This window comes from Petromyzon marinus, unplaced genomic scaffold (assembly GCF_048934315.1).
Source record: "Petromyzon marinus isolate PM22_M1 ecotype Great Lakes invasive population unplaced genomic scaffold, UKy_Petmar_22M1.pri1.0 PM_Scaffold_110, whole genome shotgun sequence".
Taxonomy (NCBI): domain Eukaryota; kingdom Metazoa; phylum Chordata; class Hyperoartia; order Petromyzontiformes; family Petromyzontidae; genus Petromyzon; species Petromyzon marinus.
The window spans coordinates 38,697-62,698 of record NW_027423070.1 but is presented as its reverse complement, the minus strand read 5'-3'; the positions used below and the strand labels follow the sequence as shown (position 1 = coordinate 62,698).

Sequence of the window (24,002 nt, the reverse complement as noted above, 5' to 3'; positions counted from 1 at the left end):
AATCATCACACAGAGACCCATAGACTCACCACACAGAGACCCATAGACTCACCACACAGAGACCCATAGACTCACCACACAGAGACCCATAGACTCATCACACAGAGACCCATAGACTCACCACACGGAGACCCATAGACTCACCACACAGAGACCCATAGACTCACCACACAGAGACCCATAGACTCACCACACAGAGACCCACAGAATCATCACACAGAGACTCATAGACTCACCACACAGAGACCCATAGACTCACCCACACAGAGACCCACAGACTCACCACACAGAGACCCATAGACTCACCACACAGAGACCCACAGACTCACCACACAGAAACCCACAGATTCACCACACAGAGACCCACAGACTCACCACACAGAGACCCACAGATTCACCACACAGAGACCCATAGATTTACCACACAGAGACCCATAGACTCACCACACAGAGACCCACAGACTCACCACACAGAGACCCACAGATTCACCACACAGAGACCCATAGACTCACCACACAGAGACCCATAGACTCACCACACAGAGACCCACAGTCTCACCACACAGAGACCCATAGACTCACCACACAGAGATCCAGAGACTCACCACACAGAGACCTATAGACTCACCACACAGAGACCCACAGACTCACCACACAGAAACCCACAGACTCACCACACAGAGACCCACAGACTCACCACACAGAGACCCATAGACTCACAACACAGAGACCCATAGACTCACCACACAGAGACCGATAGACTCACCACACAGAGACCCATAGACTCATCACACAGAGACCCACAGACTCACCACACAGAGACCCATAGACTCACCACACAGAGACCCATAGACTCACCACACATAGACCCACAGAATCATCACACAGAGACTCATAGACTCACCACACAGAGACCCATAGACTCACCACACAGATACCCATAGACTTACCACACAGAGACCCATAGACTCACTACACAGAGACCCATAGACTCAACCACACAGAGACCCGCAGACTCACCACACAGAGACCCATAGACTCACCACACAGAGACTCATAGACTCACCACACAGAGACCCACAGACTCACCACACAGAGACCCATAGACTCACCACACACAGAGACCCATAGACTCACCACACAGAGACCCACAGACTCACCACACAGAGACCCATAGACTCACCACACAGAGACCCATAGACTCACCACACAGAGACCCATAGACTCACCACACAGAGACCCATAGACTCACCACACAGAGACCCATAGACTCACTACACAGAGACCCATAGACTCACCCACACAGAGACCCACATACTCACCACACAGAGACCCATAGACTCACCACACAGAAACCCACAGACTCACCACACAGAAACCCACAGACTCACCACACAGAGACCCACAGACTCACCACACAGAGACCCACAGACTCACCACACAGAGACCCATACACTCACCACAGACTCACCACACACTCACCACAGACTCACCACACAGAGACCCATAGACTCACCACACACTCACCACAGACTCACCACACAGAGACCCACAGACTCACCACACAGAGACCCACAGACTCACCACACAGAGACCCATAGACTCACCACACAGAGACCCATAGACTCACCACACAGAGACCCATAGACTCACCACACAGAGACCCATAGACTCACTACACAGAGACCCACAGACTCACCACACAGAGACCCACACACTCACCACACACTCACCACACACTCACCACACACTCACCACACACACACGGCGAGAAATAGCGAGCGAGCCATCAGCTCACTGCTCACCGCTCGCTGACGGCCATTGGGGGAGGGGGAAGGGTCAAAGAGCTTCACGGCTCTTTGGATTTGTCCGCCCAGCCGCCTCCCACAATCGACTTTCCGCTTCTTTTGCTTTCCAGACACGGTGACGGACACCACGGAGAAGGGTGAGGCACTGACCCCGGCCGCACGCGACCTTGACCCCGGCCGCACACGACCTTGACCACACGTGACCTTGACCCTTGCCACACGCGACCTCGACCACACACGGCCTTGACCGCTGACCACGTGCGTCCTTGACTCCGACCACACACGACCTTGACCCCGACCATACACGACCTTGACCCTGACCACACCCTAATGACATTGACCTCATGACCTTGACTGTCTAGTAACCTGCAGAAGGCGGTGAGGATGGTGGTGAGTAGGTGAGTGAAGTGAGTGGGTGAGTGAAGTGAGTGGGTGAGTGAAGTGAGTGGGTGAGTGAGTGATTGAGTGAGTGGGTGAGTGAGTGGGTGAGCGAGTGGTTGAGTTAGTGAGTGGGTGAGTGGTTGAGTGAGTCAGTGGTTGAGTGGGTGAGTAAGTGAGTGAGTGGGTGAGTGAGTGAGTATCTGTGTGTCTCTCCCCTAGTCTGAGTGAGTGAGCGAGTGGGTGAGTGAGTGGGTGAGTGAATGAGTGGGTGAGTAAGTGAGTGAGCGAGTGGGTGATTGAGTGAGTGAGTGAGCGAGCGAGTGGTTGAGTGAGTGAGTAAGTTGGTGACTGAGTCAGTGAGCGAGTGGATGAGTGAGTGAGTGGTTGAGCGAGTGAGTGACTGAGTGAGCGAGCAAGTGGTTGAGTGAGTGAGTGAGTTGGTGACTGAGTAAGTGAGCGAGTGGGTGAGTGGGTGAGTCTCTGTGTGTGTCTCTCCCCGAGTCTGAGTGAGTGAGTGACTGAGTGAGCGAGCAAGTGGGTGATTGAGTGAGTGAGTTGGTGACTGAGTAAGTGAGCGAGTGGATAAGTGAGTGAGTGGTTGAGTGAGTGAGTGGTTGAGTGAGTGAGTGAGTTGGTGACTGAGTAAGTGGGTGAGTGACTGGGTGAGTAAGTGGGTGAGTGAGTGAGTGAATGAATGAGTGGGTGAGTAAGTGAGTGAGCGAGCGAGTGATTGAGTGAGTGAGTTGGTGACTAAGTGAGCGAGTGGGTGAGTGGGTGAGTGAGTGAGTGAGTTGGTGACTGAGTAAGTGAGCGAGTGGTTGAGTGAGTGAGTGGTCGAGTGAGTGTGTGACTGACTGAGTGAGTGAGTCTCTGTGTGTGTCTCTCCCTTAGTCTGAGTGAGTGAGCGAGTGGGTGAGTGAGTGAATGAGTGAGTGGTTGAGCGAGTGGGTGAGTGAGTGAGTGAGTGACTGAGTGAGTGAGCGAGTGGGTGAGTGAGTGAGTCTCTGTATGTGTCTCTCCCTTAGTCTGAGTGAGCGAGTGGGTGAGTGAGTGGGTGAGTGAGTGAGTGGGTGAGTTAGTGGGTAAGTGGGTGAGTCTCTGTGTGTGTCTCTCCCTTAGTCTGCGTGAGTGAGCGAGTGGGTGAGTGAGTGAGCGGGTGAGTAAGTGAGCGAGTGGATGAGTGAGTGAGTGGTTGAGTGAGTGACTGAGTGAGTGAGCGAGTGGATGAGTGAGTGGTTGAGCGAGTGAGTGACTGAGTGAGTGAGTGACTGAGTAAGTGAGCGAGTGGTTGAGTGAGTGAGTGAGTGGGTGAGTGAATGAGTGAGTGACTGAGTGAGTGAGCGAGTGGGTGAGTCGGTGAGTCTCTGTGTGTGTCTCTCCCTTAGTCTGAGTGAGTGAGTGGGTGAGTGACTGAGTGAGCGAGCGAGTGGTTGAGTGACTGAGTGACTGAGTGAATAAGTGAGTGACTGAGTGAGTGAGTGACTGAGTGGGTGAGCAAGTGGTTGAGTGAGTGAGTGGGTGAGTGAGTGAGTGACTGAGTAAGTGAGCGAGTGGTTGAGTGACTGAGTGACTGAGTGAATGAGTGAGTGACTGAGTGAGTGAGTGGTTGAGCGAGTGGGTGAGTCTCTGTGTGTGTCTCTCCCTTAGTCTGAGTGAGTGAGTGGTTGAGTGAGTGAGTGACTGAGTGAGTGAGTGAGTAAGTGAGCGAGTGGTTGAGTGAGTGAGTGAGTGGGTGAGTGAATGAGTGAGTGACTGAGTGAGTGAGCGAGTGGGTGAGTCTCTGTGTGTGGTTCTCCCTTAGTCTGAGTGAGTGAGTGGTTGAGCGAGTGAGTGACTGAGTGAGTGAGTAAGTGAGCGAGTGGTTGAGTGAGTGAGTGGGTGAGTGAATGAGTGAGTGACTGAGTGAGTGAGCGAGTGGGTGAGTCTCTGTGTGTGTCTCTCCCCTAGTCTGAGTGACTGAGTGGGTGAGCGAGTGGGTGAGTGAGTGACTGAGTGAGTGAGCGAGTGGGTGAGTGGGTGAGTCTGTGTGTGTCTCTCCCTTAGTCTGAGTGAGTGAGTGAGTGGGTGAGTGAGTGAGCGAGTGGGTGACTGAGTGACTGAGTGACTGAGTGGTTGAGTGACTGAGTGAATGAGTGAGTGACTGAGTGACTGAGTGGGTGAGCGAGTGGGTGAGTCTCTGTGTGTGTCTCTCCCTTAGTCTGAGTGAGTGAGTGGGTGAGTGGGTGAGTGGGTGAGTGAGTGGGTGAGCGAGTGGGTGAGTGAGTGACTGGGTGAGTGACTGACTGAGTGGGTGAGCGAGTGGGTGAGTCTCTCTGTGTGTCTCTCCCTTAGTCTGAGTGAGTGAGCGAGTGGGTGAGTGAGTGGGTGAGTGACTGACTGAGTGGGTGAGCGAGTGGGTGAGTGGGTGAGTCTCTGTGTGTGTCCCTCCCTTAGTCTGCTACCTCATCAGCTACCACGGCAGCCTGGCCATGCTGCTTTGGGCATTCTTCCAGACGGTGTTCACTCCGCTCAGCCGCCCAAGCAAGGAGGTGAGGGAGTCTCACAGAGACTCACAGAGTCTCACAGAGACTCACAGAGACTCACAGAGTCTCACAGAGACACACAGAGACTCACAGTCTCACAGAGACTCAGGGACTCACAGAGTCACTCAGGGACTCACAGAGTTTCACAGAGACTCACAGAGACTCGCAGAGACTCACAGAGACACACAGAGATCTACAGAGACTCACAGAGACTCGCAGAGACTCACAGAGACTCACAGAGACTCGCAGAGACTCACCGAGTCTCACAAAGACTCACAGAGACTCGGAGAGACTCGCAGAGACTCACAGAGACTCACAGAGACTCACAGTCTCACAGAGACTCAGAGACTCACAGAGTCTCACAGAGACTCACAGAGACAGAGACTCACAGAGACCCACAGAGTCTCACAGAGACTCACAGAGACTCACAGAGATCTACAGAGACTCACAGAGACTCGCAGAGACTCACAGAGACTCACAGAGACTCGCAGAGACTCACCGAGTCTCACAGAGACTCACAGAGACTCGGAGAGACTCGCAGAGACTCACAGAGACTCACAGAGACAGAGACTCACAGAGACTCACAGTCTCACAGAGACTCAGAGACTCACAGAGTCTCACAGAGACTCGCAGAGACTCACAGAGACTCACAGAGACTCACAGAGACAGAGACTCACAGAGACCCACAGAGGCTCACAGAGACTCAAAGATTCTCACAGAGACAGAGACTCACAGAGACCCACAGAGTCTCACAGAGACCCACAGAGTCTCACAGAGACTCACAGAGATCTACAGAGACTCACAGAGACTCACAGAGACAGAGACTCACAGAGATCTACAGAGACTCACAGAGACTCACAGAGACTCACAGAGACCCACAGAGGCTCGCAGAGACTCACAGCGCCTCACAGAGACTCACAGAGACACACAGAGACTCACAGAGACTCACAGAGACTCACAGAGTCTCACAGAGACTCACAGAGACTCACAGAGACTCACAGATTCTCACAGAGACTCGCAGAGTCTCACAGAGACAGAGACTCACAGAGACTCGCAGAGTCTCACAGAGACTCACAGAGATCTACAGAGACCCACAGAGGCTCGCAAAGACTCACAGCGCCTCACAGAGACTCACAGAGACTCACAGAGACACACAGAGACTCACAGTCTCACAGAGACTCAGAGACTCACAGAGTCTCACAGAGACTCACAGAGACTCGCAGAGACTCACAGAGACTCACAGAGTCTCACAGAGACTCACAGAGATTCGCAGAGACTCACAGAGACTCACAGAGGCTCACAGAGACTCGCAAAGATCCACAGAGACACAGAGACTCAAAGAGTCTCACAGAGACTCACAGAGACACACAGAGACTCACAGAGTCTCACAGAGTCTCACAGAGACGCACAGAGACACACAGAGACTCACAGAGTCTCACAGAGTCTCACAGAGACTCACAGAGACTCACAGAGTCTCACAGACTCGCAGAGACTCGTAGAGTCTCACAAAAACTCACAGAGTCTCACAGACTCACAGAGTCGCACAGAGACTCACAGACACACATAGACACATACAGACAGACAGAGACACAGACAGACAGAGACACACAGAAAGATAGAGAGACACACAGAGACATACACAGACAGATAGACACACAGACAGACAGAGACACACACAGAGACACGCAGAGTGGACTTGCCGATGACTGGTACCAGCGGTGTCAAGATCGGCCTCTGTGGAGGAGGCTCGTGAAGGACGCTACTGGGCAGTTGGAGGCAGTCGCCCTCCAACAACAACGGAGGGCGGAGGAGCGACGCTCACAACAACGAGCAGAGGGCCGGGTGGCTAAAGCACAGCAGGTTGGCACAGTAGGGGGCACAGGTGGTGCATCAGCCAGTCATCTCAGTCGACCCGTGGCACCTGGGTCTGCCCCGTGACCTCCTGCCAGCGGGCGTTTGACACTTCACGTGGCCTCAGGGTGCACATAGCCTGGCACAAGCGTCGTGGTGACGTCACCGCCACTTAGTGGCGAATGGCGGTTGTTGTTGTTGTTGAGTGTCTGTCGGTCTGTGTGTGTGTGTCTCTGTCTCTGTGTGTGTGTGTCTGTCTGTCTCTGTCTGTGTGTGTCTCTGTCTCTGTCTGTGTGTCTCTGTCTCTGTGTGTGTGTCTCTGTCTGTCTCTGTGTGTGTGTCTCTGTCTCTGTGTGTGTGTCTCTGTCTGTCTCTGTGTGTGTGTGTGTCTCTGTCTGTGTGTGTCTGTGTGTCTCTGTCTCTGTGTGTGTGTGTGTGTCTGTGTGTCTCTCTGTCTGTCTGTAGTTCTCTCTGTGCAAGGCTGAGCGTCAGGCCCTCGAGGGAGATGGTGGTGATGATGGTGGTGGTGCTGAGCGAGGGGTGGACATGCAGAGGGAGCTCCTCAGATGCTCGGCTCACTCCCTGCCACTCGCGACCTGCACCGAGTCTGGGGGTGAGACGGGAGAGCGGTGGGGTCAAGGTCACCGCTTGTCAAGGTCATAGCTGTTGAGGTCACCGCTTTTCAAGGTTATAGTTGTCAAGGCTATAGTTGTCGAGGCTATAGTTGTCAAGGTTATAGTTGTCAAGGTTATAGTTGTCAAGGTTATAGTTGTCGAGGTTATAGTTGTCAAGGTTATAGTTGTCAAGGTTATAGTTGTCAAGGTTATAGTTGTCGAGGTTATAGTTGTCAAGGTTATAGTTGTCAAGGTTATAGTTGTCAAGGTTATTGTTGTTGAGGTCATTGTTGTCAAGGTTATAGTTGTCAAGGTTATAGTTGTCAAGGTTATAATTGTCGAGGCTATACTTGTCAAGGTTATAGTTGTCAAGGTTATAGTTGTCAAGGTTATAGTTGTCAAGGTTATTGTAGTTGAGGTCATTGTTGTCAAGGTTATAGTTGTCAAGGTTATAGTTGTCAAGGTTATAGTTGTCAAGGTTATAGTTGTCAAGGTTATAGTTGTCGAGGTTATAGTTGTCAAGGTTATAGTTGTCAAGGTTATAGTTGTCAAGGCTTTAGTTGTCAAGGTTATAGCTGTCAAGGCTATAGTTGTCAAGGTTATAGTTGTCGAGGTTATAGTTGTCAAGGTTATTGTTGTCATGGTTATAGTTGTCGAGGTTATAGTTGTCAAGGTTATAGTTGTCAAGGTTATAGTTGTCAAGGCTATAGTTGTCAAGGTTATCGTTGTCAAGGTTATTGTTGTCAAGGTTATTGTTGTCAAGGTTATAGTTGTCAAGGTTATAGTTGTCAAGGTTATTGTTGTCAAGGCTATAGTTGTCAAGGTTATTGTTGTCAAGGCTATAGTTGTCAAGGTTATCGTTGTCAAGGTTATAGTTGTCAAGGTTATTGTTGTCAAGGTTATAGTTGTCAAGGATATTGTTGTCAAGGTTATAGTTGTCAAGGTTATAGTTGTCAAGGCTTTAGTTGTCAAGGTTATAGTTGTCAAGGTTATAGTTGTCAAGGTTATAGTTGTCAAGGTTATAGTTGTCAAGGCTTTAGTTGTCAAGGTTATAGCTGTCAAGGCTATAGTTGTCAAGGTTATAGTTGTCAAGGTTATAGTTGTCGAGGCTATAGTTTTCAAGGTTATAGTTGTCAAGGTTATTGTTATAGTTGTCAAGGTTATAGTTGTCGAGGTTATAGTTGTCAAGGTTATTGTTGTCATAGTTATAGTTGTCGAGGTTATAGTTGTCAAGGTTATAGTTGTCAAGGTTATAGTTGTCAAGGCTATAGTTGTCAAGGTTATCGTTGTCAAGGTTATTGTTGTCAAGGTATAGTTCATAATAAAGGTTTTTGGGTTAGATCGCGTTTATTTATAAATGTGTCGTAACCCTCCACCACCCGACACGGCCAATCAGCAAAAAAAGTGTCACGTTGACAAAAGACAAATAATTCACTGCTTTAGCCCACCGGTGTGTTGAAGAGTGAATCCACATTTACAGTTTGAGTACTCGAGTGGTGGAGGGTTTCGACACATTTATAAATAAACGCGATCTAACCCAAAAACCTTTATTATGAATAATATTGGTCGCGAAAGCCTACATGTTAAAGGTTATAGTTGTCAAGGTTATAGTTGTCAAGGTTATAGTTGTCGAGGTTATAGTTGTCAAGGTTATAGTTGTCAAGGTTATTTTTCTCAAGGATATAGTTGTCAAGGTTATAGTTGTCAAGACTATAGTTGTCAAGGTTATAGTTGTCAAGGTTTTAGTTGTCAAGGTTATAGTTGTCAAGGTTATAGTTGTCAAGGTTATAGTTGTCGAGGTTATAGTTGTCAAGGTTATAGTTGTCGAGGTTATAGTTGTTGAGGTTATAGTTGTCAAGGTTATAGTTGTCAAGGTTATTGTTGTCAAGGTTATTGTTGTCAAGGTTATAGTTGTCGAGGCTATAGTTGTCAAGGTTATAGTTGTCAATACTATAGTTGTCAAGGTTATTGTTGTCAAGGTTATTGTCAAGGTTATAGTTGTCAAGGTTATAGTTGTCAAGGCTATGGTTGTCGAGGTCACAGCTGTCGAGGTCACAGCTATCCAGCTAATCTTGTGCCGGAGGCCCCGGGGGGACAGGCGTCTATGACGTCTCCTGGCCAAACCCCATTTGGCGGAGCCAGGAGATTGAATCTTTACCCTCGGGGCTCCTCCAGAAACAACGAAAAGCCACTACGGGTGGCCACGTGGAATGTTCGAACGCTCACTGCGGAGGAGAGGCTGCCACTCCTCTGTCGGGAGCTGGACCGGTACCACCTGGATCTCTGTGGCATTCAGGAAGTCCGGTGGACCGGTTCTGGCTCCTGCCACCATGAGGGGTGGACAGTCCTCTACTCGGGGCAGCAGACCGCCAAACAACAGGGAGTGGCTCTTCTGAACAAAAGAATGAAGGGGGCGTGGGAGCGTGGCGGTGAGGTGTGGGAAGCTGTAAGCCCCAGGCTACTTTTGGCTCGCCTTCCCATCAACCAGAGGCGAGGAGTGGTGGTCGTGGTTACTTATGCCCCCACCGAAGATGAATATCCATGGAGGGATGCAGGCAAGGCCGATGAGTCAGATGCCTTCTATGACCTCCTGTCACAGGTGCTGGCTAAAGTGACCCCTCGGGATAGAGTCATCTTGTTGGGTGACTTCAATGCCCGAGTTGGTCATGATACTGGCACCTGGTCTAGAGTGATTGGAAGGCATGGGCCAGATCAGCTCAATAACAACGGTAGGAGGCTGCTAGATTTTTGTGCAGCCCATGGGCTTGTAATTACCAACACACTGTTCCGGCATCGGCGCATCCACACAACATCATGGATGCATGCCGGGTCCAAGCAAGAACATCTGCTGGACTACATAGTGACGGACCAGCGGATGCGAGCCCATGTCCTTGACACCAGGACCTACCGTGGAGCTGATCTGCCCACGGACCATCGACTAGTCATCTGTAAGATGTGCCTGCCATTCTTCCACTCCGGTGGTGGGTGTACACCCAGGACCCCATTCCAACCTAAAGTGGCCTGGTCTCAGGTAGCTGATGAAAGTTGCAAGCGAGAATTTCATCATCGCTTGCAGCTGGAGTTAGCATCGTCCCCCACTCCTCCTGATTTCGAGGGGAAATGGGTGACGTTTAGGACTGTAGCTTATGCAGCTGCAATGGCTGCTTTGGGTACGCGGTCCAGACCTCCCCAGAGACCCTGGCTGACGGAAGAGGTGTTCAGGCTGGCTGAGAAAAAGCGACAGGCCCATGGTCATCGTCTACAGCATCTCACGTCCGAGAATAAGGAGACTTACCGCAGCCTTCGCTCAGAGGTTCGGAGAGCCGTGAGGCACTGCAAGGATGGGTGGTGGTCGCGGGTTGCTGAGGAGATGGAGTCTGCCTCAGTGGCCCGCGATCACAAATCACTTTTTAATTCCACCAAAAAAGTCACTTGCAGCGCCACACCTATTACCATCATTCGGGGAAAGAACAGTGATCCAATCTCAGGAACAGGTTTGCAGATTTTCTGAGCATTTCTGAGGTCTTGGGGGAGGGGAAATCCCTCAGCCAGGAAACACATCGTGGCACAAAGTGGGGATGACCCTGCTGAGGCTGCGGTGCCTGAAATATTGGGGGAAAAAGTCACCCCCTGTGATTGGCTGGCTGAGGTGCCATCTGTTGAGGAAGTACTGAAGGCGATCCGGAGTCTGAGACCAGGAAAGGCAGCGGGCAGAGATGATCTCCCAAGCGAAATGCTGAGGGAGGGTGGCGTTTGTGCACAGACTGCCCTACATGACATCATAACAACAGTCTGGACCGCTGGACGGGTTCCGCAGGACTGGAAGGATGCACTGGTGGTCCCCCTCTTTAAGAAGGGGGACCGCACAGACTGTAACAACTACAGGGGCATCTCACTCCTCAGTGTGCCAGGTAAAGGTCCTGGCAAGGATTATTCAGCATCGCCTTGCCAGGCACGCTGAGGAGAGGCTTGCGGAGCCCCAATGTGGTTTCAGGAAAGGGCGGTCCTGCACAGATGCCATATTTACTCTTTGGTTTTATTCGGTAAAGTCACGTAGATAAAATAAAACAAAATAAAACAATTAAATCACGACGTTTCGGAGGCGACACAAGCTTCCGTCTTCAGGTGGAAAAGTCAACGTAGAATATCTGTGTCAGGAGCACAGTTCAGAGACGACCTTGGATTATATATACAGGTTAAGGGAGGGGGGAGGAGTCAGTAAGGGGGCGTGGGTGGGTGGGAGGGCTGGGCTAAGCAACCTTTTGATAGAATGCTGCGGGTAACACCCACTTCTCAAAGCTCACATCAAAGGGCCCTCCAACAACAACGGAGGGCGGAGGAGCGACGCTCACAACAACGAGCGGAGCTCCGGGTGGCTAAAGCACAGCAGGTTGGCACAGTAGGGGGCACAGGTGGTGCATCAGCCAGTCATCTCAGTCATCTCAGTCAGTCGACCCGTGGCACCTGGGTCTGCCCCGTGACCTCCTGCCAGCGGGCGTTCGACACTTCACGTGGCCTCAAGGTGCACATGGCCTGGCACAAGCGTCGTGGTGACGTCACCGCCACTTAGTGGTGAATGGCGGTTGTTGTTATTGTATCATGTGTGTGTGTGTGTCACCGTGTGTGTATCACCGTGTGTGTGACCATGCGTCACCGTGTGTGTGTCTCCGTGTGTGTCACCGTGTGTGTGTGTCACCGTGTGTGTCACCGTGTGTGTGTGTGTGTGTCACCGTGTGTGTCACCGTGTGTGTGTGTCACCGTGGGTGTGTGTGTGTGTCACCGTGTGTGTGTGTCACCGTGTGTGTGTCACCGTGTGTGTATGTGTCACCGTGTGTGTGTCACTGTGTGTGTGTCACTGTGTGTGTGTCACTGTGTGTGTGTCACCGTGTGTGTGTGTCACCGTGTGTGTGTCACCGTGTGTGTGTCACCGTGTGTGTGTGTCACCGTGTGTGTGTGTCACCGTGTGTGTCACCGTGTGTGTGTGTGTGTGTCACCGTGTGTGTGTCACGGTGTGTGTGTGTGTCACCGTGTGTGTGTGTGTCACCGTGTGTGTGTCACTGTGTGTGTGTGTCACCGTGTGTGTCACAGCGATCCGCTACTGTGAGCGGTGTCAGCTGGTGAAGCCGGATCGGTGTCACCATTGCTCTGTCTGTGATTCGTGAGTGACCCACACACTATACCCACACACTACACACTAACACTACACACTAACACTACACACTAACACTACACACTAACACTAACACTACACACTAACACTACACACTACACACTAACACTACACACTAACACTACACACTAACACTACACACTAACACTACACACTAACACTACACACTAACACTACACACTAACACTACACACTAACACTACACACTAACACTACACACTAACACTACACACTAACACTACACCCACACACTACACACTAACACTACACACTAACACTACACCCACACACTACACACTAACACTACACACTAACACTACACACTAACACTATACACTAACACTACACACTAACACTACACACTAACACTACACACTAACACTATACACTAACACTACACACTAACACTACACACTAACACTACACACTAACACTACACACTACACCCACACACTAACACTACACACTAACACTACACCCACACACTACACACTAACACTACACACTAACACACTAACATACACTACACACTAACACTACACACTAACACTACACACTAACACTACACACTAACACTACACACTAACACTACACACAAACACTACACCCACACACTACACCCACACACTACACACTAACACTACACACTAACACTACACACTAACACTACACACTACACCCACACACTAACACTACACACTAACACTACACCCACACACTACACACTAACACTACACACTAACACTAACACACTAACATACACTACACACTAACACTACACACTAACACTACACACTATACACTACACCCACACACTACACACTAACACTACACACTAACACTACACGCACACACTACACACTAACACTACACACTAACACTACACACTAACATACACTACACACTAACACTACACACTATACACTAACACTACACACTAACACTACACACTAACACTAAACACTACACACTACACACTAACACTACACACTAACATACACTACACACTAACATACACTACACACTAACACTACACCCACACACTACACACTACACACTAACACTACACACTAACACTATACACTACATACACTACACCCACACACTAACACTACACACTAACACTACACACTAACTCTACACACTAACACTACACACTAACACTACACCCACACACTACACACTAACTCTACACACTAAGATTATACACTACATACACTACACACTACACCCACACACTAACACTACACACTAACACTACACACTAACACTGCACACTAACACTATACACTAACATTACACACTAACACTACACACTAACACTACACACTAACACTACACACTACACACTAACACTACACACTAACACTACACACTAACACTACACACTAACACTACACACTAACACTACACACTAACACTACACACTAACACTACACCCACACACTACACACTAACACTACACACTAACACTACACACTAACACTACACCCACACACTACACGCTAACACTACACACTAACACTACACACTAACACGATACACTAACACTACACACTAACACTACACACTAACACTACACACTAACACTACACACTAACACTACACACTACACCCACACACTAACACTACACACTAACACTACACCCACACACTACACCCACACACTACACACTAACACTACACACTAACACTAACACACTAACATACACTACACACTAACACTACACACTAACACTACACACTAACACTACACACTAACACTACACCCACACACTACACCCACACACTACACACTAACACTACACACTAACACTACACACTATACACTACACCCACACACTACACACTAACACTACACACTAACACTACACCCACACATTACACACTAACACTACACACTAACATACACTACACACTAACACTACACACTAACACTATACACTAACACTACACACTAACACTACACACTAACACTAAACACTACACACTACACACTAACACTACACACTAACATACACTACACACTAACATACACTACACACTAACACTACACCCACACACTACACACTAACACTACACACTAACACTACACACTAACACTACACACTAACACTACACACTAACACTACACACTAACACTACACACTAACACTACACACTAACACTACATACTAACACTACACACTAACACTACACACTAACACTACACACTAACACTATACACTAACACTACACACTAACACTACACACTAACACTACACACTACACACTAACACTACACACTAACATACACTACACACTAACATACACTACACACTAACACTACACCCACACACTTCACACTAACACTACACACTAACACTACACACTAACACTACACACTAACACTACACACTAACACTACACACTAACACTACACACTAACACTACACGCTAACACTACACGCTAACACTACACGCTAACACTACACACTAACACTACACACTAACACTACACGCTAACACTACACGCTAACACTACATGCTAACACTACACGCTAACACTACACGCTAACACTACACGCTAACACTACACACTAACACTACACACTAACACTACACACTAACACTACACACTAACACTACACACTAACACTACACACTAACACTACACACTAACACTGCACAGTAACACTACACACTAACACTACACACTAACACTACACACTAACACTACACACTAACTCTACACACTAACACTACACACTAACACTACACACTAACACTACACGCTAACACTACACGCTAACACTACACGCTAACACAAACACACTAACACTACACGCTAACACTACACGCTAACACTACACGCTAACACTACACGCTAACACTACACGCTAACACTACACGCTAACACTACACACTAACACTACACACTAACACTACACCCTTGCACTATACACTAACACCACACCACGACCATCTGTGTCTCCCTGTGTGTCTCCGTGTCTCCCCGTGTGTCTCTGTGTGTCTGTGTCTCCCCGTGTGTCTCTGTGTCTCCCCGTGTCTCCCCGTGTCTCCCCGTGTCTCCCCGTGTGTCTCTGTGTGTCTGTGTCTCGCCGTGTGTCTCTGTGTCTCCCCGTGTGTCTCTGTGTGTCTGTGTCACCCCGTGTGTCTCCCCGTGTGTCTCTGTGTCTCCCCGTGTCTCCCCGTGTCTCCCCGTGTGTCTCCGTGTCTCTCTGTGTGTCTGTGTCTCCCCGTGTCTCCCCGTGTCTCTCCGTGTGTCTCCGTGTCTCTCTGTGTGTCTGTGTCTCCCCGTGTGTTCCCGTGTCTCCCCGTGTCTCCCCGTGTCTCTCTGTGTCTCTGTGTGTCTGTGTCTCCCCGTGTGTCTCCATGTCTCCCCGTGTGTCTCCGTTTCTCCCCGTGTCTCCCTGTGTCTATCTGTGTCTCTCTGTGTGTCTGTTTCTCCCCGTGTGTCTCAGTGTCTCCCCGTGTGTCTCTGTGTCTCGCTGTGTGTCTCTATGTCTCCTCGTGTGTCTCTGTGTCTCCCCGTGTGTCTCTGTGTCTCCCTGTGTGTCTCCGCGTCTCTGCGTGTCTCCCCGTGTCTATCTGTGTCTCACCGTGTGTCTCCCTGTCTCTCCGTGTCTCCCCGTGTGTCTCTGTGTCTCCGTGTGTCTCCGTGTCTCCCACGTGTCTCTCCGCGTCTCCCCGTGTGTCTGCCTGTCTCCCCGTGTGTCTCCCACGTATCACCATGTGTCTCCCTGTCTCCCCGTCTCCGTGTCTCTCTGTGTCTCGCCGTGTGTCTCTTTGTCTCCCTGTGTCTCCGTGTCTCTCCGTGTGTCCCCGTGTCTCCCACGTCTCCCCATGTGTCTCCCTGTCTCCCCGTGTGTCTCTGTGTCTCCATGTCTGTCTGTGTCTCGCCGTGTGTCTCTTTGTCTCCCTGTGTCTCCGTGTCTCTCCGTGTGTCCCCGTGTCTCCCACGTCTCCCCATGTGTCTGCCTGTCTCCCCGTGTGTCTCCCTGTCTCCCCGTGTGTCTCTGTGTCTCCGTGTCTCTCTGTGTCTCGCCGTGTGTCTCTTTGTCTCCCTGTGTCTCCGTGTCTCTCCGTGTGTCCCCGTGTCTCCCACGTCTCCCCATGTGTCTGCCTGTCTCCCCGTGTGTCTCCCTGTCTCCCCGTGTGTCTCTGTGTCTCCGTGTCTCTCTGTGTCTCGCCGTGTGTCTCTTTGTCTCCCTGTGTCTCCGTGTCTCTCCGTGTGTCCCCGTGTCTCCCACGTATCACCGTGTGTCTCCCTGTATCCCCGTGTGTCTCTGTGTCTCCGTGTCTCTCTGTGTCTCGCCGTGTGTCTCTTTGTCTCCCTGTGTCTCCGTGTCTCTCCGTGTGTCTCCCTGTCTCTCCCTGTGTCTCCCACGTATCACCGTGTGTCTCCCTGTATCCCCGTGTGTCTCTGTGTCTCCGTGTCTCTCCGCGTCTCCCCGTGTGTCTCCCTGTCTCTCCCTGTGTCTCCCTGTCTCCCCGTGTGTCTCCCTGTCTCCCCGTGTGTCTCTGTGTCTCCGTGTCTCTCCGCGTCTTGCCGTGTGTCTCCCTGTCTCTCCCTGTGTCTCCCTGTCTCCCCGTGTGTCTCCCTGTCTCCCCGTGTGTCCCCGTGTGTCTCCCACGTATCACCGTGTGCCTCCCTGTCTCTCCCTGTGTCTCTTTGTCTCCGTGTGTTTCCCACGTATCACCGTGTGTCCCCGTGTCTCCCTGTCTCCCCGTGTCTCCCTGTCTCTCCCTGTGTCTCCATGTCTCCCCGTGTCTCCCACGTATCACCGTGTGTCTCCCTGTCTCCCCGTGTGTCTCCGTCTTCCCGTGTCTCCCACGTATCTCCCTGTGTCTCCCTGTCTCCCCGTGTGTCTCTGTGTCTCCGTGTCTCCTTGTCTCCCCGTGTGTCTCCGTGTCTCCCTGTCTCCCACGTGTCTCCCACGTATCACCGTGTGTCTCCCTGTCTCTCCGTGTGTCTCCCACGTGTCTCCCACGTGTCACCGTGTGTCTCTGTGTCTCCGTGTCTCCGTGTGTCTCCCACGTGTCTCCGTGTGTCCCCGCCGCGTGTCTGCCCATTGTCTGCCTCTTTCAGGTGCGTATTGAAGATGGACCATCACTGCCCTTGGTGAGTGATGGTGGTGGTGAGGGGCAGTGGTGGTGGTGGTGAGCATTGGCACTGGTGAGCGGTGGTGGTGAGGGGTGGTAGTGGTGAGCATTGGCACTGGTGAGTGGTGGTGGTGAGGGGTGGTAGTGGTGAGTGGTGGTGGTGGTGAGCATTGGCACTGGTGAGTGGTGGTGGTGAGGGTTAGTAGTGGTGGTGAGCATTGGCACTGGTGAGTGATGGTGGTGGTGAGGGGTACTAGTGGTGAGCATTGGCACTGGTGAGCGGTGGTGGTGGTGAGCGGTGGTGGTGAGGGGTGTAGGCGCAGCTTTCGACGAACCAAAAAAAAAACAAGCTACGCCTTAACCTGTGCTTGAGGCGCCCGCGAATCAAACTCTTGATTTATTTACCCTTCGTATTGGCATGCGACGTTTCGACTTGCAACACGAGCTACAGAAGAGCTACATTTAAGAGAGAGAGAGAGGGAGAGGATACACAGAACGGCAGATGTATGTACACGGGCCACCCTAAGCGGAGGGGATTAACACAGAGACACCAGGGGATGCAGAGAGAGAGAGATGGAGGAGCACACTAAATCAGTGTCCGTCTCTCTCTCTCTGTATCCCCCTGGTGTCTCTGTGTTAATCCCCTCCGCTTAGGGTGGTCCGTGTATATACATTCTGCCGTTCTGTGTATCCTCTTCTGTGCCTGACGATGATGATGATGATTGCTCGCGTTGCAAATCGAAACGCAGGATGCTGTTGTGTCATTGTATTCTTTACTATTTCTACGTGACTTTGCCGAAATAAAAGCAAAGAGTCATGCCTGCAGTGACGAAAGCCCCAAATCTTGTTTCTTTATGTCTTAGTGGCACAAAAACTAGCGTTTTCTAAAGTCATATCATCGCCTGTTCACGTTCTGTGTCACCCCGTCGCACGCGCTGTGTCACCCTGTCTCACGTGCTGTGTCACCCTGTGTCACTGTGTCACCCTGTGTCACGTGCTGTGTCACCCCGTCTCACGTACTGTGTCACCCTGTCTCACTGTGTCACCCCGTCACACGTACTGTGTCACCCTGTACTGTGTCACCCTGTCTCACGTACTGTGTCACCCTGTCACACTGTGTCACCCTGTACTGTGTCACCCTGTCTCACTGTGTCACCCTGTACTGTGTCACCCTGTCTCACGTACTGTGTCACCCTGTCTCACTGTGTCACCCTGTACTGTGTCACCCCGTCTCACGTACTGTGTCACCCTGTCTCACTGTGTCACCCTGTACTGTGTCACCCTGTCTCACGTACTGTGTCACCCTGTCACACTGTGTCACCCTGTACTGTGTCACCCTGTCTCACTGTGTCACCCTGTACTGTGTCACCCTGTCTCACGTACTGTGTCACCCTGTCACACTGTGTCACCCTGTACTGTGTCACCCTGTCTCACTGTGTCACCCTGTACTGTGTCACCCTGTCTCACGTACTGTGTCACCCTGTCTCACTGTGTCACCCTGTACTGTGTCACCCCGTCTCACGTACTGTGTCACCCTGTCTCACTGTGTCACCCTGTACTGTGTCACCCTGTCTCACGTACTGTGTCACCCTGTACTGTGTCACCCTGTCTCACGTACTGTGTCACCCTGTCTCACTGTGTCACCCACGTACTGTGTCACCCTGTCACATGTACTGTGTCACCCTGTCACACGTACTGTGTCACCCTGTCACACGTACTGTGTCACCCTGTCACACGTACTGTGTCACCCTGTCACACGTACTGTGTCACCCTGTCACATGTACTGTGTCACCCTGTCACACGTACTGTGTCACCCTGTCACACGTACTGTGTCACCCTGTCACATGTACTGTGTCACCCTGTCACACGTACTGTGTCACCCTGTCACACGTGCTGTGTCACCCTGTCACACGTGCTGTGTCACCCTGTACTGTGTCACTCCGTCTCACGTACTGTGTCACCCTGTCTCACGTACTGTGTCACCCTGTACTGTGTCACCCTGTCTCACGTACTGTGTCACCCTGTACTGTGTCACCCCGTCACACGTACTGTGTCACCCCGTCACACGTACTGTGTCACCCTGTCTCACGTACTGTGTCACCCTGTCTCACGTACTGTGTCACCCCGTCACATGTACTGTGTCACCCCGTCACACGTACTGTGTCACCCTGTCTCACGTACTGTGTCACCCTGTACTGTGTCACCCTGCTCACGTACTGTGTCACCCTGTCACACGTGCTGTGTCACCCTGTACTGTGTCACCCCGTCACACGTACTGTGTCACCCTGTCTCACTGTGTCACCCCGTCACATGTACTGTGTCACCCCGTCACACGTACTGTGTCACCCCGTCACACGTACTGTGTCACCCCGTCACACGTGCTGTGTCACCCTGTCACATGTACTGTGTCACCCTGTCTCACTGTGTCACCCTGTCTCACGTGCTGTGTCACCCTGTCACACGTACTGTGTCACCCTGTCTCACTGTGTCACCCTGTCACACGTACTGTGTCACCCCGTCACACGTACTGTGTCACCCTGTCTCACGTACTGTGTCACCCTGTCTCACGTACTGTGTCACCCCGTCACACGTACTGTGTCACCCCGTCACACGTACTGTGTCACCCCGTCACATGTACTGTGTCACCCCGTCACACGTACTGTGTCACCCTGTCTCACGTACTGTGTCACCCTGTCTCACGTACTGTGTCACACCGTCACACGTACTGTGTCACCCTGTATCACTGTGTCACCCTGTCTCACGTACTGTGTCACCCCGTCACATGTACTGTGTCACCCTGTCACACGTACTGTGTCACCCTGTCTCACGTACTGTGTCACCCCGTCACACGTACTGTCACCCTGTCACACGTACTGTGTCACCCTGTCTCACGTACTGTGTCACCCTGTCTCACTGTGTCACCCTGTCTCACGTACTGTGTCACCCTGTCACACGTACTGTGTCACCCTGTCTCACGTACTGTGTCACCCCGTCACACGTACTGTGTCACCCCGTCTCACGTACTGTGTCACCCTGTCACACGTACTGTGTCACCCTGTCTCACGTGCTGTGTCACCCTGTCACACGTACTGTGTCACCCCGTCACACGTACTGTGTCACCCTGTCTCAAGTACTGTGTCACCCCGTCACACGTACTGTCACCCTGTCACACGTACTGTCACCCTGTCACACGTACTGTGTCACCCTGTCTCACGTGCTGTGTCACCCTGTCACACGTACTGTGTCACCCCGTCACACGTGCTGTGTCACCCCGTCACATGTGCTGTGTCACCCTGTCTCACATACTGTGTCACCCTGTACTGTGTCACCCTGTCACACGTACTGTGTCACCCCGTCACACGTGCTGTGTCACCCCGTCACACGTGCTGTGTCACCCCGTGACACAGCACGTGTGACGGGGTGACACAGTGGGTTGGTGACGGGGTGACACAGTGGGTTGGTGAGTGAGTGAGTCGTAGTGGTGATGGTAGACGCAGTTCGAAAGGCAGTGCTTTGCAGGGTGAACAACTTAGTGGGCTACTACTACTACATGTGTTGGGGTGTTGTCTGTGCAGGGTGAACAACTTAGTGGGCTACCACGTGTGGTGGGGTGTTGTCTGTGCAGGGTGAACAACTTAGTGGGCTACTACGTGTGGTGGGGTGTTGTCTGTGCAGGGTGAACAACTTAGTGGGCTACTCCAACTACTACCACGTGTGGTGGGGTGTTGTCTGTGCAGGGTGAACAACTTAGTGGGCTACTCCAACTACTACCACGTGTGGTGGGGTGTTGTCTGTGCAGGGTGAACAACTTAGTGGGCTACTACAACTACTACCACGTGTGGTGGGGTGTTGTCTGTGCAGGGTGAACAACTTAGTGGGCTACTCCAACTACTACCACGAGTGGTGGGGTGTTGTCTGTACAGGGTGAACAACTTAGTGGGCTACTCCAACTACTACCACGTGTGGTGGGGTGTTGTCTGTGCAGGGTGAACAACTGCGTGGGCTACTCCAACTACTACCACGTGTGTTGGGGTGTTGTCTGTGCAGGGTGAATAACTGCGTGGGCTACTCCAACTACTACCACGTGTGGTGGGGTGTTGTCTGCAGGGTGAACAACTGCGTGGGCTACTCCAACTACTACCACGTGTGTTGGGGTGTTGTCTGTGCAGGGTGAATAACTGCGTGGGCTACTCCAACTACTACCACGTGTGTTGGGGTGTTGTCTGTGCAGGGTGAACATCTTAGTGGGCCTCTCCAACTACTACCACGTGTGTTGGGGTGTTGTCTGTGCAGGGTGAACAACTGCGTGGGCTACTCCAACTACTACCACGTGTGGTGGGGTGTTGTCTGTGCAGGGTGAACAACTGCGTGGGCTACTCCAACTACTACCACGTGTGTTGGGGTGTTGTCTGTGCAGGGTGAACAACTTAGTGGGCTACTCCAACTACTACCACGTGTGGTGGGGTGTTGTCTGTGCAGGGTGAACAACTTAGTGGGCTACTCCAACTACTACCACGTGTGGTGGGGTGTTGTCTGTGCAGGGTGAACAACTTAGTGGGCTACTACGTGTGGTGGGGTGTTGTCTGCAGGGTGAACAACTGCGTGGGCTACTCCAACTACTACCACGTGTGTTGGGGTGTTGTCTGCAGGGTGAACAACTTAGTGGGCTACTACTACTACCACGTGTGTTGGGGTGTTGTCTTTGCAGGGTGAACAACTGCGTGGGCTACTCCAACTACTACCACGTGTGGTGGGGTGTTGTCTGTGCAGGGTGAACAACTTAGTGGGCTACTCCAACTACTACCACGTGTGTTGGGGTGTTGTCTGCAGGGTGAACAACTTAGTGGGCTACTACCACGTGTGTTGGGGTGTTGTCTGTGCAGGGTGAACAACTTAGTGGGCTACTCCAACTACTACCACGTGTGGTGGGGTGTTGTCTGTGCAGGGTGAACAACTTAGTGGGCTACTCCAACTACTACCACGTGTGGTGGGGTGTTGTCTGTGCAGGGTGAACAACTTAGTGGGCTACTACAACTACTACTATGTGTGTTGGGGTGTTGTCTGCAGGGTGAACAACTGCGTGGGCTTCTCCAACTACTACCACGTGTGTTGGGGTGTTGTCTGCAGGGTGAACAACTGCGTGGGCTACTCCAACTACTACCACGTGTGGTGGGGTGTTGTCTGTGCAGGGTGAACAACTTAGTGGGCTACTACAACTACTACCACGTGTGTTGGGGTGTTGTCTGTGCAGGGTGAACAACTTAGTGGGCTACTCCAACTACTACCACGTGTGGTGGGGTGTTGTCTGTGCAGGGTGAACAACTTAGTGGGCTACTCCAACTACTACCACGTGTGGTGGGGTGTTGTCTGTGCAGGGTGAACAACTGCGTGGGCTACTCCAACTACTACTATGTGTGTTGGGGTGTTGTCTGTGCAGGGTGAACAACTGCGTGGGCTACTCCAACTACTACTATGTGTGTTGGGGTGTTGTCTGTGCAGGGTGAACAACTGCGTGGGCTACTCCAACTACTACTATGTGTGTTGGGGTGTTGTCTGTGCAGGGTGAACAACTGCGTGGGCTACTCCAACTACTACTATGTGTGTTGGGGTGTTGTCTGTGCAGGGTGAACAACTGCGTGGGCTACTCCAACTACTACCACGTGTGTTGGGGTGTTGTCTGCAGGGTGAACAACTTAGTGGGCTACTACCACGTGTGTTGGGGTGTTGTCTGTGCAGGGTGAACAACTGCGTGGGCTACTCCAACTACTACCACGTGTGTTGGGGTGTTGTCTGCAGGGTGAACAACTGCGTGGGCTACTCCAACTACTACCACGTGTGTTGGGGTGTTGTCTGCAGGGTGAACAACTGCGTGGGCTACTCCAACTACTACCACGTGTGTTGGGGTGTTGTCTGTGCAGGGTGAACAACTGCGTGGGCTACTCCAACTACTACCACGTGTGTTGGGGTGTTGTCTGTGCAGGGTGAACAACTGCGTGGGCTACTCCAACTACAAGTTTTTTCTGCTCTTCCTACTCTACGCGGCGCTCCACTGCGTCCTGGTCACATTCACCGTGCTGCGATACTTCCTGCGATTCTGGACGGTGAGCGGGGCGGGGGGGAGGGGATAGAGGAGGTGAGAGAGGAGGTGAGAGAGAGAGGGGGAGAGAGAGAGGGGGAGAGAGAGAGGGGGATAGAGAGGGTGAGGAGGAGGTGAGTGAGAGAGGAGGTGAGAGAGGAGGTGAGAGAGGTGGTGAGAGAGAGAGGGGGAGAGAGGGGGGAGAGGGGGAGAGCGAGGAGGTGAGAGAGAGAGAGGGTGAGGAGGTGAGAGAGGAGGTGAGAGAGGAGGTGAGAGAGGAGGTGAGAGAGAGAGGGAGAGAGAGGGTGAGGAGGTGGTGAGAGAGAGAGAGGGTGAGGAGGAGGTGAGGGAGGAGGTGAGAGAGAGAGAGGGGGAGAGAGAGGGTGAGGAGGTGAGAAAGGGAGGAGGGGTCTCCGTGTCTCCCCGTGTCTCTCTGTGTCTCCCCCCGTGTCTCCCCGTGTCTCCGTGTCTCCC

At 51.6% G+C, this 24,002-nt stretch overlaps 1 protein-coding gene across 1 annotated transcript in view; it reads left to right on the top strand.

Annotated features, from left to right (window-relative positions):
- LOC116958375 (palmitoyltransferase ZDHHC20-B-like) overlaps positions 1 to 24,002 on the top strand; it is a 43,849-nt gene that overhangs the window by 3,263 nt on the left and 16,584 nt on the right. The window contains exons 2-7 of the mRNA XM_076063394.1: positions 1,919 to 1,945; positions 4,623 to 4,717; positions 7,028 to 7,175; positions 12,265 to 12,334; positions 17,439 to 17,471; positions 23,433 to 23,553. Coding sequence (XP_075919509.1) covers positions 1,919 to 1,945; positions 4,623 to 4,717; positions 7,028 to 7,175; positions 12,265 to 12,334; positions 17,439 to 17,471; positions 23,433 to 23,553 — 494 coding nt within the window. The remainder of the gene's footprint in view (positions 1 to 1,918; positions 1,946 to 4,622; positions 4,718 to 7,027; positions 7,176 to 12,264; positions 12,335 to 17,438; positions 17,472 to 23,432; positions 23,554 to 24,002) is intronic.